We start from the raw sequence: 15,469 nt of genomic DNA, 5'->3' as shown, positions 1-15,469 counted from the left end.
ATCGCTGGGAAAAACCTTTGCTCTCCACAGTCCAACTCTAGGTTGTCTTGTAACGTGTCAGGATGAGACTATGGTGGGAACATAAAGTCTGTACACCCAATGCCAATGCACACTTGCACGCGTGTTGCTTTGGGCATGTAAAAGACACAATATAATGCTTATTCGAGCGCTGCTACAATGAACAAACGCATCACAATAGTACAACCTGTGCCAAAAAAGGCCAAGGGACACCGAAAAGGCGTACCATGTCACATATCAGACGTGATTTATTTCAATTAATCAAAATTTATCAGATGAAACTCACCAATTCTGTATGAAGGTTGTTTTACAATGACGTAAAATTTTTTCAAAGGGAATTTAATTTTATTGGATCATTGTTGATGTAGAATCTGTTTTCTACATTATAGGACAAGAGCAACGTCATTTTCATAATTACAATTTTTGTTTCCCCTCAGCCTCCTTTCCAAATTTAGCTTTAACTGGATTTTTGAAACCTTTGATTTGACTTTGCTAACTCTGAGTTTGGCAACCCATTTGCATGGCTGATGATTCAAAATAGGTGAAATGAACAAAAACAAAGATAGAGAATTGTTTTAGAATGTTTCCAAAAATCAACTCTACTAGGTGCTAGACCTCAAATTTGCGTAAGATTTCTTAAGATTTTGACCTCAAGGTTGGACCTTCACTACGTAATTCCTAGCAGGTAGAGGGCATGTACAACGTCTCCCTAGCAAGAAAACTGTGAAAAATCCATTTTTCACACTCATTATTGATTGAACAATCTCTAAATGTTAGGAAACAGGCCTATAAATTAAATATACAATTACCAGTGCTTTTTGGATGAGCTCTCTACTTGCTAGATAATAACCTGACCAACAGAGTAATAGGAAAATAGGGTGTACTTTGGTATATTCAGGATAAGGATGATAAGGGTGATTTTTGCGTTTAAAATATTGAAGTAATAAACATTTTGGTGCAAAAAATTCAATCACTTTGTGGGGTTATTGCAATTCTAAAGCACTTTCTTGGCACCGATATACTACTTAATAGCGAAATAGTGACCCTTTGTTACAAATTAAGTCGAAAACTGCAACAAGTATGAAATTAATCAGAACTTCAAGAATGTTACACTGCAAGGATATTTCATCAGATAAAATAAAGATTCTTCATAGGTTATTTCAATTCTAAAGCAAATATTATCATGGTTGAAATTTTTTATACCGCCAAGCCATACTAGGGTAACAGCGCTATGTTCTTGAAGTTTCAGTTTCCGTCAAAAGTATTTTCCCAGTCATGTGGTATTTTTGTATTATTAGTGGTAAATTTGGCTAATCCTTTTAACGTTAAAAGAACTTTAACGTAATCTAAGATTTTTTAAGTAAATAAGCAAAATCAGGGTAATTTTAAAGTCGCCGGCATTGAGGTTCATCCTCCAAATATAAGAATACCGGTTCTAATATTTCACAAAATGTTGCATTTTTCAGATAGAGTTTCCGCAACGAATCACATTTGGTGGTAGATACCCCATCTCCAAAGCCCAATAATCTATCTGATGGGGCACAAATCACCTCCCCCCCCCTAGCTGCGAATATCATAAAGGAACGATCCTTAGACCTTTTGCTTTCCTTTTTCATCCTTCAAAAATATGGATAGGCACTTGCCATTTTGAAGCGAACAGAGCTCATTGTCTAATGCTAAATGATTTAGGTCCCTGTCAGAATACAAATGAAAAAAAACCCAATTTCCTTCTCAGTCAATCTAAATCAACCGCTTTAAAAGAGCAAACATAAAAACACAAGTTAAAATGACGGATCTTAAAAATTTCTTCGTTTATTTTCCGTATCATTTGCGCCACGATCTTCTTCGCCTTGAGCGTCTGCGCCCAGAACGTCTGCGGCCAGAACGTCTGCGGCCAGAACGTCTGCGCCCAGAACGTCTGCGCCAAGAACGTCTTCGCCGTAAACGTCTCCGCCAAAAACGTCTGCGCCAAAAAAGTCTGCGCCTGCGTCTGCGTCTCCGCCAGTGTGGATCAGATACAGAGCCGTCCTTTGCTAACTGATCAGAACTATCTGAAAGAGACCATTAAAAAATTTAAATAAAGATTTCATAATAACTAAAAAAAGACAAAATTTCGATATTATATTGTATGAGGACCATAATGAGCCTCAATTACCAATAAATAACATTGAAAGCTATTGTTAGAAGTGTAAACTTTTACATCGACTGAAATTTCTACACATCTTATTGCCAAAGATTCTAAGACGTTAAAAGACAACCGGGGGGGGGGGGGGGGGCGGCCTAACAGGGAGGTCCAGTTAGAGTGAAAGAAAGCCAAAGCTTAAATGTTTAAAAAGGCCCTCAAATGGTATACCTTTTTGACAATAAGCCTCAAATGGTAGCATACGGATGGAAATTAAGTTATTGAAGCCGTTGTGTTATTATCGAAACTGGTTCGTTTGGTAAGACCCCTAAACGGACTGGACCCCCTGTCAGGCCTTAATGGGATTACCCCTCTGGGACTAGTACCTTCAGATAATTCATTGTCCTCTTTCATTTCTGTAGCATCGCTGTCCTCGTGCAGTCCTGCAGCATCACTGTCCTCGTCTTCAAAGGGCTCTTCAGCTTCTGGCTCATTTTCTTTATCGCAAACAGAATCTTCCTCTACATCAACTTCTTCCGGAACACTCTTCTCCACCAATTGTTCCTCAACCCTTGCACCTATGAAATGAAAGAAACGCAATGTAAGCCTCGCTATTTGAATAAATAATTGCTCGGTGAATATGAAAATGTCATGGGCTTAGTACTATAGTGTATTTACGAGCAAAAAAGCTGATTGTCTCTGGGTAAAGTCAGTCTCAAAGTCGAAAGCAAGTAATTGTGGTTAACACGACATATTTGCTTCAACTTATACAATCTAGTCCAACGAAAATTATTACTCGTCACAATAAATTTCTATTTACTTACAATGAGAAGCCTTTTCTAGGCTTTGGGGGCCACTATGAAACAGATGCAGTTATTTGAAGTGCTAATAAATATAATCAAGTACATGTGTCATTTTTCGCCAGCTCTTTAAACAAAAAATAGCAAGCAAGGCTGCACCTACCATTGATTGAAATGACAAATCCAAGAAGGACACAAAACAGCAACACCTTCTTCATCTTGGAACAGGTTCACAGCGTTCTCAGCTCAGACGTACTTTACCACCTCTCCTCCAACACAGAATATCTCTATTCTCTGCCTCTAAGCGAAACTGCTAAAACTGCACGAGTCTGCTTTTTTATACCCTAGTATCTTGATTTCGCGTTAGCATTGGTATTTTTTGTCAGATAGCCAGCCCCCTCAACTGTTAAAGCACGCTTCTGGGATAAAGCTTGATTATTGCCAAATACCTCTAGGGTTTTTCTTATTTTATCGGATTTACAAACCCCTCATTGTAGTGAAAAGATCCATTCTAATCCAAGCCAACCCGTCCCAGTTGGGCCTTCCTCTCACATTCCATTACAATCTTCGATATGGGAAATGACGACTTGATAATTACCAAGTTAAACGTGCCGAGTGCGCTCGAAAAAATTTAAGGAAGTCAAAGGCACAAAAATTCCATTAAACCATACCTAATAGAAAAACTCTCCTTGGCATAACTTTTCAAAGAGACTGCAAGGCTACAAGTGGGTTTTTGTTACAGCCATTTGGGTGACGTGACTTTGAACAGTGCCCTGTAGTCACGTGTCCCACATTTGTGCAACCTCCTTCAGTGAAAATGGATTCAACCTTTTGGTGGTACAAAACTTGTAAATGGCTTTGAAAAAAGCAAACATTTAGTAAACTAAAGCTTTTCGTCTGACACTCTTCAGAGTTTAAAACGTCAGAACATAGATCGAAAACTCCACGCTAAGAAATATATATACCCAGTTGTGGATCTGATTGGTCAAGCGGCACTGATTGGTCAACCTATACAGTCATGTGCTCGTGTTTCTGATTGGCCTATTTCGACTTTTCTGTGATAAAGCCTTCACTGTTTCTTCTCACAAAAAGGATATCGCATGCTTGAAAAATACCAATTACTCCAAAAACCTTGAAAGAAATTGGTTTATGATTCTAGACATAATGTGTTTCTTCTTATGGCAAACTAGCACATTTTTTCTAGTCCAATCAGCGGGTTTGTTTACAAAATATTATTAGCCAATCACCGGCTTCTATTGTGTGCTTGATTTTTTCAATGTTTCAAACCAAAACACAGTTGCTGTGGAGCATAACCAACCCCCCATACTTTTGTCCGGGAAAAAAATTTACGTTTCAATCCAAAAATTTTTTCATTAGAGGACATAGTCAGTACCTTCAGATAATTCATTGACCTCCTCCGGTTCTGTAGCATCGCTGTTCTCTTCCAGTCAAGCGGCGAAACTTCTGGAGATGAGAAATGAAACAATTGAAGTACACCAAAATATGAAGAGCACTGAATGAATCAACTTCCTAGACATAGAAGAACAAGCAAATAAATTCAAATTCCTGATAAATCATAAACAAAGTTAATGCAGAGAGTTTTTTATCATATTTATTTAACATAGTTGGGTAAGGGGCTAGGAAGGCTGCAAATAATTTTTATTGCACTACCCTTGTGTTCACATCTAGATCCAAAGCCAAAAATCTTGTGAGAAACTCAGCTTATGAACAACAATTTCCTTTGTCTGGCATGCAGAAGAAGAAAATTACTCCAAAGAAGAGACGGCATGTATAAGAGTGTAACGTATCTCATTTGGTCAGTCAAATTTAAAGAAAAAGAATACTTTTCAATTCTTTATAATTTCAGTGCTTTGCCAACATCACTGGAACCTTCAAATGAAATATTTCGAAATAGAGGCAGATGATCAACTAATGAGGTTTTGTAAGCAAAAAAAGGTTTAAAATTTGTAAACAATTTGTCTAAAAACAAAAGGTGATCATGTCTCTTTGGCATTAATACCCCTACCTCCCTCCCCCCAAATGCTCAGAAATTTTGTATTTGGAAAGTGCATATTGGTAGTAAAATAAGAACCTCAGAGGGGTTGGGAGGATGTGATTCTTGAGACATAATACAAAATCAGGAGGGATTTACAACTGTAAAAACCAAATTGAGCAACAAGATTCAGAATATTAATGGAATTGTGAAGCATAAAGTTGTTGAATAAACGGGCCAATCATAAAAAGCTACTTAAGACTGATATTTTCTTGATAAAAAACCATTGGTAGGGCCATTGAGAAAAGGGTAGGGGGCACATTGTCTAAGGATCTCGAGAGATGATGGCTGCAAACATATCCTGGCTTTTATCCTAAGCTCATCTAATTTACGTGGTAGCAAACTTTTGTTGCCGGATTCGCTCATACAGGACTCCTCTTTCCATTCTTCCACACCGTCTCAGACATTTGTCAGTACCCTTGCCCGTCTCAGACCAATTGCATTTATTATCTTAAACAAAAGTGACAAGAAAGGGTTTTTTCCGAATTCTTTAGGGCATGGTCAGGTAAAACTTTGGTTCCGTTAGTCTCTGCCTCCTTCCCCATCCCAATACCCTGGCTACGCCACTGATTTCAGACAAACGTCGCAGGGGGGTAGGGTTTAGAATGACCAGAACACTGCTCGATAAGCAAAGTCTCTCACGGTCCTGAAACCTGGACTTGCCACAAGTCTCTCGCTTGTTTTCTCCTTCTTCCGTTTTTTCCGCGAAAGAGACTTTTGGCAAGTCCACCTGAAACCCAAGTCCATTTTTATGCCTTTTTACCTCGGTCAGACTCTTCAAGGATTGTTTTAACTTTAGTCCCTTTTTCTGATATAAGAAAATGACTGTGGACGTGATATCTCTATAAAAACAAAACATACACTTTTCTTATTGCGCCCCATTGCAAAGCAGAATAAGGAAACTAATAATCCACTTTATATCAACAAACTGGGTTGAATGCAGATTCGTATTGCTTGAAAAATTTGGCTGGGTTTGTTATTAAGCTAATTCAATTGGCTCAATGATTCTGATATAAAAATCTTTTTCCAAAAACTTTAATCGTTGAAAAGAAAGATTGAGCTCTATTCTCCTGGCCTCCATTTGGGTGATTAATCCCAAGTTTACTGTGACGAAAGAAACTCGATTTCGAGTCTCATCAATCTGACGTCACAGACTGACGAAAATCGCTATAAATTCGATGTTAGCCATATATTTATCAGAATGTTTTATGATTCAATATCGAAACACTGTTTACTAATCTCGAAAGCATGGCAGATACGAATATATCGCGAAACAAGAGAAGAAGAATGCGAGAGAAGGATCGCATGATTATGCTGAACGAGGAGCTAGTTAATTTGAGACAACAAATGGCTGCATTGAAAGAAGGAAGCAATCGCTCGTCTACAGAGATGGCAGAATTGCGATGCACTAACAAGAAACTTCTTGACAGTCTTCATACCGAAAAACAAAGTTGTCAAGCACCAAGACAAGAATCTGAGGTAAGATGCTAAAGATTCTGAAACGAAAAGATAAAAGCCCTTATTATTCTTCGTTTGCTCTTAGAAATTCATACCTATCTCTAGAAGTGGATGGAACAGTATTGTGATGGAAATGATAAAAGATTGAGAAAGATAACGATGATTTTTAATTTTAGGGCAAAAGGAATGTATTCTCAGATGTCACTTTAACTGGATACACTGGTAAAAGAAGCTTTTCTTAAAATTGTAAAAATTGTATTTTAGGAACTGGCTGCCCCTCTTGAAGAAATGGATGCATATATTTGCCAGTCATCTACGACAAAGCATTGCACATCATTCAAAGACAAGGAGTCTGAAACGGATGTTGAATCTCAAACCGATCTTCAGATTTCCAACGACGATGCAAATGAAACAGAAGATTTGAAGGAAGAAAATAGTAGCCTCAAGGAAATAATCAAGGAGTTACAAAAGCAACTCGCTGACGAGAGAAAGATGAACGAAAATAACAAGATACAAATTGAGTCTTTGAAAGGCAAAGCTAAAACGTTTGAAGACCATTCTACCCTTCTGGCTTACGAGCTCCACGAAATGACGGTGGATAGAAACTCTTTGCTGAATGCGCTGGAAGGCAAGCAGGAAAAGATCAAGACCATTCAATCAAAAAACAAGGCAAAAATTAAAAAGATGGCTGATCAACATGAAGTAAAACTCTACGATGAGCAGGTCAAGAGTTATCAACTGCGTGTGCAAAACAAGAATCTCAAAGCTGAACTCGATCAAGTGAAGAGCCAGCTGGAAGATCAGAAGCTACAATTGACAGTGACAACTTTTCTAAATGACATTGTCAATGATGTAGAAGGCCTCGTTAAACAGAAGGAAAGTGCGTCACTAAGAGATCATATTCAGCAGCTGCAGTTTGAACTTGCTCAGGCAGAAAACGTGAAGAGGCTTCAACAACACAAAGAGGAGCAGGGAGCAGAGGAATATCAGAAGCTTTTTGGCCAATATCAAATTCTTAAACAGCAGAACGGACGGCTTGAAGAAGACAACACACGGCTCAGGAAGAGAGTACTTGTAATGCGCAAGGAAAACACCGAGGCCCACGAAAAGTTCTTGGAAGAGCAAACTGACCGAATCAATGCGAAGATGTCGTTCGTGGCACAAATAAAGCAGCTTGAAGAGAACTGTACCAGTTTAAAAGAGGCGAATGCAACCCTATCTAAAGATGGCCAACGTTTAAAGCACGCTTTCGAGAGAAAGAATAAAGACAACGATGGACTGATGGAAGTCATCGAAGAGCTTATGGAAAGAGTTGAGGAGAAAGAAAATATCATTGAAGAACTTCAAGCAAAGAAGCACAGAGGATGTTTACGAAGATTGGTTTGCTGGAAATGATCAGGATGGGAAGAGGAACTCTTCTTATCCGAAATGAATTGTATTTGTGTTGCGGGAACATTTTGAGATAGTCATTCTGCTTTTTGTAAATATTGAATCGGTTTTAATGATATTGCTATTGCATAAAAATCAGTTTTTTATGACAGTAGTTTCTACGTTTTGGACACGATACGAAAAAGCCATGCATGGTGTTTATAGAGAAGATTTGATTTTGGCACTCACTGTTCTAAATGAAACATTAAATGACAGGCATGTTTGAAAATGGATACCAGGAAATACCAAATCGGTCATTATCCTCTAAAGTTGTCTTTTTCGTTTCAATTCATGAATATTTAGGAAATATCAAAATTTTCGGTACCAGTATCTCAGAAACAATATTATCTTGCAGCAATGCACCAATCATTGATCGACTTTGGCCCTTGTTTTCTCTCCTTCAATGCCCCACGTTTAGCACCAATTAGTTGCAGTAGGGGGTGTGATGTGAATGCAAACATTGATAATAAAATAAATATTTCATATTTTCATCCGCTTATATCGTGAAAATATGCTAAAATACCATCTGCTCATATTATTCACGTTACGTGAATTGATCATGTGACAGCTTGACATGTGATTTCAAACAAAGAAGCCCTCATCTAACTAGAAGGATTGCTCAGTTTTCAATGGCGCAGACTACAGATCCAAGTTTCTGGCGTTTGAGTTCCTGCCAAAAATTTCAGCCAGATTGAGGGGAGTCGCCAGCAATCTGTAATTGTCGGCACAGGTAGCACGAGGTCTTGTCACATCGAGATTAAGGACTAGATCACTGCACAATAAGTATAGCTTCACGGTGCCCTAAAAGCTACCTTCAGAAGCAAGGAAGTAAAAATATGAATTATGTCTATGCCATTTCGTCTTGACACATACAGAGTTGATTTAGTTTTAGCCTCTCCTCCCATTAGAGAGGATTCAAAAATGAAGAATTTAAGAATTTAGTCCCTCTAAAGTAAGTTTAACCTTAAGGGTTGCAAACTTTCTCAAATGGGAAGCGCGCACTTGAAGGAGAAGGGTTTTGAAGTGTACCAGGACCTAAAGAAACAAATTAAAAATTTTGGAGAAATCTGGAAACCCGGACTAAATTTGAAAAATAAAATATAACTAGCTTGACATCCCCGACGTTTTCCATTAGCGAATACCCGTAAACACGTTATCAAACTTTAGCAAAGTCAAACCTTCATCGTTATCAAACCTTTATCACAAAGCCTCCGTCCTACCGCACGCTTTTACCTCAACATCGCCATCCCACAAACACCGAAGTTCCCCCCTCCTCCTTTAAAGCAAACGTAATTAGATTTGAATAACAAATTCAAGCAGATGCACCATGTATGTTCTTTATAAACGTGTATACTTCCTGTTACCCAGCTCCCCCTCTCTGCTATTATTGAAAAGAAAGTACTTATTTGCACATTCTAAGGGTATATGCGCTAAAGAAAAGTGGTTTAGCATGAAATTGTTCTGCAAAAGATAAACACATTAAGTTGTTTTAGCTCGGGCCAGAGTAGTATGGGTGAATCATATCGATGCTTTTGTAAACTTTTAAAAAGCAGTAGCCTCGCTTTCATAACTGCATTCTTTGTTGCTCCACACCCTCGATTTCAAATTTAGCTTAAACTGGATTTTTGACACCTATGATTTTGCTTTGGGAACTTTTACAACCTGTCAAACCTGTTTGCATGGTCGGTGATTCCATGGTGATTTGAAACGGACGAAACGAAATGAAGCAACGGAGATAGAAAATATTTTAAAATGATTTCTGATATGCAACTGCCACCAGCCGTCAAATTTCTAGTGTTAGAACATTGTGCAGTTGCTTACAACTTCTTTTACTTGCCCTCAAGATGGTTGAAACCTATCTGGATACGGCCCTGATTACTTGTTAAAAAACCAAGGGGGTACTTTGATACATTTAGAATCGGGATGCTCGGCGTAATGTTTGGTCTTAAAACATTAAAAAGCATACCTTTTTGATTAAGGTATTCGTTGAAATACTTGTATGGAAGGATGAACAGATGAATTCAATTGAGTTAGGAACACAAGGAATCGCTAATAAACCTTTTTATAGATTATGTCGAAATTAGCAAGGTCTGAATTGAAGTCAAACAGTAAATTAGGTTTGTTAGTTAAAGGCCTATTACATTACCATTAAGTCAGATGCGAAAAACAATCGGATCAGTTTATGGTTTACACTCATTTTTTTATAAGAAACAAAGGTCGATGTTGAATACTCCAGTTTCTTAATGTTCTGAAAATTTCAGTACTCATTGTTTCTTAAGAGTTTCTTAATTATGATGTCATGAATGATGTTATGAAATGTTCGTGACCTTTTTTATCACTTCAAGAGATTCACTCCTGTTCTGATGCTGTATTTAGATGTGGAAAGCATATTTTTATCCCTTGTGTTTTAATTTCTAGGCCAACAGGGCAATCATGTTCTTGGATTTTTCAAAATTTCCTTGTTCTCAGTTTTATCACGATTTAACAGTGTCTTAATTTTTTTGCTTCGAGTACTGAAGATTCTTAACTTTTTCTGACTGTCAAGTTCCCCGTTTCTTATAGCCTATTTCTTTTGAAAAAATGATTGTGGTTGAATCACGAGAAAGAAACTCCAAAATAACAGGATAAGAACCCCATTTTCCTAAGTTTCAGTGTGTCATCATAAAATTTTCAGGGTCTTTTGTAGTATTTTAAAATTATTTCCGCCAGTATTGACTTGTTTTTTAAGGTCTTTAACTGAAGGAATTGTCGAAATTGTCAACTTTTTGTGTGATAAGGAATTGTCAAAATACCCATCATTTGAAATACATCTGTGTTGTGTCACGTTTCATGGTAATTGCCCCATCCTCCATGATTAAAAGCTACTCTACTGGGCTTCAACCCTTTAGCTGCCGATGTCATAAAAAACCCATCATAGAACCTCTTCTTCTTGTTTTATATCTCTAAAATCGATGGGAAAAAAGCTACAATGACTGCCAAAAGTCTTGGAACACTAACATAAGTTTTCAAAGGCAAATTCAGCCACCCCCCTGTCCCCCTAGGAACAATGTTGATTTACTATAGAGAAAAGGAAGGGGTTGTGGAGTACGCTTTTTCGTGTGCCTTGTATGATATTTTTCTATTCTTTCAACATTGTTTTGGGGGGAAAGGGGAGCGGAAGTGCTAGCATTCAAGAAAACAAATGAAAAATAGAAAAGCACAGCGCAAAGTTTCAGGTATTCCAAGTAAATTTGGCAGTGATTGTAGCTTTAATTTTGTATCAAATGTGTGGTAGCAATTCAGCACTACTGGTGAAGGCACATGCAGTTTGGAAGTAAATAAAGGTAATTGTCCTGGCGAAAGAATGACGGTTTCTTTCAGAAAATGAGAGAAAATAAAACCAAATATCTTTCTCAGTTTACCTTTATAAATTACTTGAAATATGCAAACAAAAAAACCAAAAAACAAAACGAGCAAGTAGAAGCAGCTTAATCAGTTCCTTGCTTATTTCCCGTGTCGCCTGCGTCTGCGCCAAGAACGTCTTCGCCAAGAACGTCTGCGGAAGCTACTTCTGCGCCTGTAACGTCTGCGGAAGCTACTTCTGCGCCTGTAACGTCTGCGGAAACTACTTCTGCGCCTGTAACGTCTACGTGAACCCCAGGCAAGTGGATCTGATACAGTGCTGTCCTTCGCTGTTAGTTCAGAATTGTCTAAAAGAAAACCGTATAAAATACATTTAACGATGAGAGACATAAATTTGAGGAAAGGCTCTTTCCATTAAACAATCAATGCAATATTTCTTCAGAGCCTTTCATCGAAGTAAACATTGACGTAGTATTTTATCATATAAAACTGCCAGTGGCGTCGCCACGGGGTGGACTGGCGTGGACATTTCCACCCCATGTTTCCCTGAAGCTAATTTTCTAGTTTCTCAAAATCTGTTGGAAAACCTTTGGGGGAGGGATGGGGGGGGGGTGCTAATCAGATCGATTTCGATTTTTGAACTGGCAAAAAGCAACGGTTTTGAAAAATGTTGCTTGGGACAGTGGCTTGTCTGAAAATTTCAAAATTTATAAAACAAAAAAATCATCATCCAAGAGTCTGAAGAGCGTGGCCGAGAAAATTTGTCTTTGTCCACCCCAGTTTTTTCGAGCTGGTGACGCCACTGAAAACTGCTAAAGAACCAACGAAAATAAAAGGCGGTAATTACCTTCAGATAATTCACTGTCCTCTTCCGGTTCCGTAGCATCACTGTCTTCATCTTCAAAAGGCTCTCCAGCTTCTGGGTCTTCCTCTTCATCTCTTGCAGAATCTTCCTCTACATTAACCTCTTCTGGGACACTCTTCTCCGCCACCTCGTTGGAGCTATCTTCAAGAGCTGCTCCTATCAAAGTAAAGAGAAATTATGTAAGGAACATAAAGTTGCTTATGGTAAAGTAGAAAATGGCTGTTTTTAGTATGAAAGTAACCTCACCCCATTGTCTGGGGATTTACTTCAGTCGCAAAGGCGAAACGGCATGTTAAATGATTTAGCAGCGTAAAAACACTTTTCGACAAATAGGGTAGTACGACAAATATACTTATTCTTAGATATAGAAAAATAATTGCCTCACACACTTAGTTTACATCGACTTACAATGTAAAGTCAGAAACTATTAATTAATTGTATACCTACACAGTTAGCGTACGGACTACTATCCTAAAACCGTTATTTTTCATAAGCATCGATAACTATAAAAGAGATCATGGAACTTTTTCTCTACTTCCCTACACATATCAAGCATAAAAGGTTACACCTACCGTTGATTGAAATGACGAGTCCAAGAAGGACGCAAAGCACCAAAACAGCTTTCATCTTGGAACTGGTTCACAGCGTTCTCAGCCCAAACAGCTGCTCTTTCAACACAGAATACCTCTATTCTGAGCCTCTAAGCGCAACTGCGAAAACTGCACGAGTTTGCTTTTAATACCTCGTATCTTGAATTCAATTTTACATAGTTACTTATTCAAAAGATCCTAACAGACTATGCCGGTCTCTGTGGGGTCTTTTCATTACACTTTAACTCTAATTTATGGGAGGTGATGACTTGATAATCAGCAAGTTGAACGAGTCAAAGGCACCAGTCGCCATTGAAAAAAATTAAACTAAGAATCCCTTTTTTGTAGGCTGATGATAATACGGGGCTTGGGAGTGGTAAATATGGTGATGCTACCCTCTAGGATACTCTGGATGTGGTTACTTTTCAAAAAGAATGATTAATCACATGTTAGTGGATCAAATCTCAAATTTAAACTATGCCTAAATGACATAAAAAGTGCTAACCTATTCATGGTATGAAAAATACGCATCAGTTTTAATGCGCGAACTGTGAACCAATTTTAACGAGACAGCCACGTTAAAATTGCACAATGACAAAAATATGCAACAAAAACGAACAAAGAAGCTCCCTTTTTGCACAATTTTTGGACTGAGGGTCACCCTGGATTTTTCTTAAAAAATGTATCAATTATACTTAAATTCCCTTTCAAACAAACATCAACATTTTCAAGTAACAGCTGAAGGAATTGTGTTGAAGTAATAAGAGAGATATTGCATTCTCCGGGTATTTCATCAGCAATTGATGCCTCTAGATTGTTCATTAATTTTGATTATTTGAAGAAACCTTTACAAGGCGTAAATATGTCCAATGCATTCACCAGGTGGAAAAAGATTTCCCATTTAACCCACTTTTAAAGGCACCCTTTAATGTAAGCCAGGCTTATTTGCGTTATGGATTAGCAAGACCAAATTTTCCCAGTCACCTCAAATAAGCAATAGCTGTTTCCAAATGAATTAATTGAATAGAACAATCAACATTAAACATTTTGGAAAAGGAGGCGAATATTTTTCAAAAAATTGCAGATCACAATTCAATGGACGCTAAACTAGAAAATTTCCATCCTTGTCATGTTAAAAGAAAAGAAATATTATATTTTGACAAATTGTGCGTAAAGTCATCCATTTATCGAGAACTGGATTCTACTACTCGCTCATAGAAAATTTTTATTTTGCATTGCAAATTCATCATATACTCCAATATACCTCGTAATGTTGTGCTCCGTAAAAAAGTGCCAAAGATAATCAGGCAGCTTGCTACATGATAATTTACTCTTGACTACCGAAGGAAGAGAGCAGTGGTGAAAATTCATTTTTTGGTGGGAAAGGGGTGGTAGTGCAAACAGAAACAATAAAATTTCCCGAAAAATGACATAATTTACCGATAAATTGTGTCTTACTGACAATTTAGCAATACCTGTCTCAATACCATACAATTTAGCAATACCAACACTTGACACCCCCTCCCCCCTCCTACAATTTCCTCCACTGTGAGAGAGGTTAGAATCAATCTCAAAATCTTTGCAAAATGTAGAAACAGAATGTATTTCTTCTGATCATGAACCATGACGAGGTTTCCAGTTCTTATTCATTGCTCTTTTAATTTTTCGTCCCTTCGAACCGAAAGAAACTTTTCCACTTCCAAGATCCGGTTATAATTGCCATGAGAAAATGCATTTATCCTCCTTGTATAAAACGTATAGCCGAGAATGCACAACCATCTTCAGATTTTCTGTTTCATCTAATTTAAACTGATGTTGTCTGGCAAAAGCTACAAGAACTAAAAGAAAATATTGCATCCCGATTGATAACATTCCTAATACTTTTCTTAATAATTTCGTTTTTTCTGATATTTAACTATCCATCAAGAACTTCATGGCATTTTTAAGGGTTTTTGAGCGGTGGGGCATTTTTAAAAGGGCCACGCTCTCCTCAAGAAATTGTACGAGATTTATGAATTATGGACGGGTGCTGTAGATTGTCAAATGTTTGCACTTACGCTAAAAATCCTGGCTTATTGCAAGGACTAGCTGGGTTGTTTCACACATAATTCTAAAGATAACAATTTGGTTGGGATGTGTTTTTACCAAGGACTAAAACTAAAAGAAGTTAACAATTTAGATTTGGACGTGGAATTGAAATTTTTGCGTTTTTTAAAATTTATTAAATTTAGCAAAATGTTCATGACATTATGGTCACGCCGTTTCCATACTGACTTTTTTTAGGATTGAGGATTCAGGCTTTAAGATTTGACATGAAGTCTCTTCAAAGCGTTCTTACGTATTGCTTCTAAGCAAAATTGGAGCCTTTTAATGGAAAATCAAGGCTGTGATCTAAAATATTTCCTTGTGATCTGCTTTTAAAAGCATCAAAACTACAAACCCACAACTCGGGCAGCCGATAGGAGAGGGGCGGGGGCAAATTGCCCAGTTTAAGGAAGCAATTAGTTTTAATACGAATAGCAAAATAATTCCTAGAAAATTTTATAATGTTTTAGACAATTGAATGCTGGTGAATGAGTTCTGTTTATCTTTTTTTTCACAAGCAATTAAGAAATTGTTGCCAGATGCAAATCTAATGTGCGTAAAGGAAGCTTCTTTATTCGTTTCTGTTGCATAACGTGGCTAACTCGTTTGAAAATGGTTCACAGTTCACGCATTAAAACTGATGGATATTCTTCAAACTATGAATAGGTTAGCACCTTATATGTCATTTAGATAAATTTGAGATTTGAT

At 37.6% G+C, this 15,469-nt stretch overlaps 2 protein-coding genes across 2 annotated transcripts; one reads left to right on the top strand and one right to left on the bottom strand.

Annotated features, from left to right (window-relative positions):
* Window positions 1–1,741: 1,741 nt before the first annotated feature.
* Window positions 1,742–3,262, bottom strand: LOC135689254 (uncharacterized). The gene is made up of 3 exons (XM_065206416.2): window positions 3,104–3,262; window positions 2,527–2,718; window positions 1,742–2,069 (listed from the first exon to the last, which is right to left on the bottom strand). Exons 1-3 carry the CDS (start codon window positions 3,156–3,158, stop codon window positions 1,843–1,845), a joined length of 474 nt encoding a protein of 157 aa, XP_065062488.2. The 5' UTR covers window positions 3,159–3,262; the 3' UTR covers window positions 1,742–1,842.
* A 3,123-nt stretch (window positions 3,263–6,385) lies between these two features.
* LOC135689191 (uncharacterized) lies at window positions 6,386–8,238 on the top strand. The gene has a single exon (XM_089110132.1). It carries the CDS (start codon window positions 6,740–6,742, stop codon window positions 7,844–7,846), a length of 1,107 nt encoding a protein of 368 aa, XP_088966258.1. The 5' UTR covers window positions 6,386–6,739; the 3' UTR covers window positions 7,847–8,238.
* The last annotated feature ends 7,231 nt before the right edge of the window (window positions 8,239–15,469 follow it).

The sequence above is a fragment of the Rhopilema esculentum genome, chromosome 9 (assembly GCF_057945365.1).
Source record: "Rhopilema esculentum isolate cy_ngs chromosome 9, ASM5794536v1, whole genome shotgun sequence".
NCBI lineage: Eukaryota > Metazoa > Cnidaria > Scyphozoa > Rhizostomeae > Rhizostomatidae > Rhopilema > Rhopilema esculentum.
Note: the sequence above shows the minus strand (reverse complement) of the source record. Positions and strands in the feature narration are given on the sequence as shown.

Excerpts from the sequence above, each read along its gene's own strand:
- LOC135689254 (XM_065206416.2), bottom strand. The coding sequence starts at position 3,158 with ATGAAGAAGGTGTTGCTGTTTTGTGTCCTTCTTGGATTTGTCATTTCA. Across the intron at positions 2,719-3,103 it reads ATTTGTCATTTCAATCAATG|GTGCAAGGGTTGAGGAACAA; the intron begins GTAGGTGCAGCC and ends TTCATTTCATAG. Across the intron at positions 2,070-2,526 it reads GGACAATGAATTATCTGAAG|ATAGTTCTGATCAGTTAGCA; the intron begins GTACTAGTCCCA and ends GGTCTCTTTCAG.
- LOC135689191 (XM_089110132.1), top strand. The coding sequence starts at position 6,740 with ATGGATGCATATATTTGCCAGTCATCTACGACAAAGCATTGCACATCA.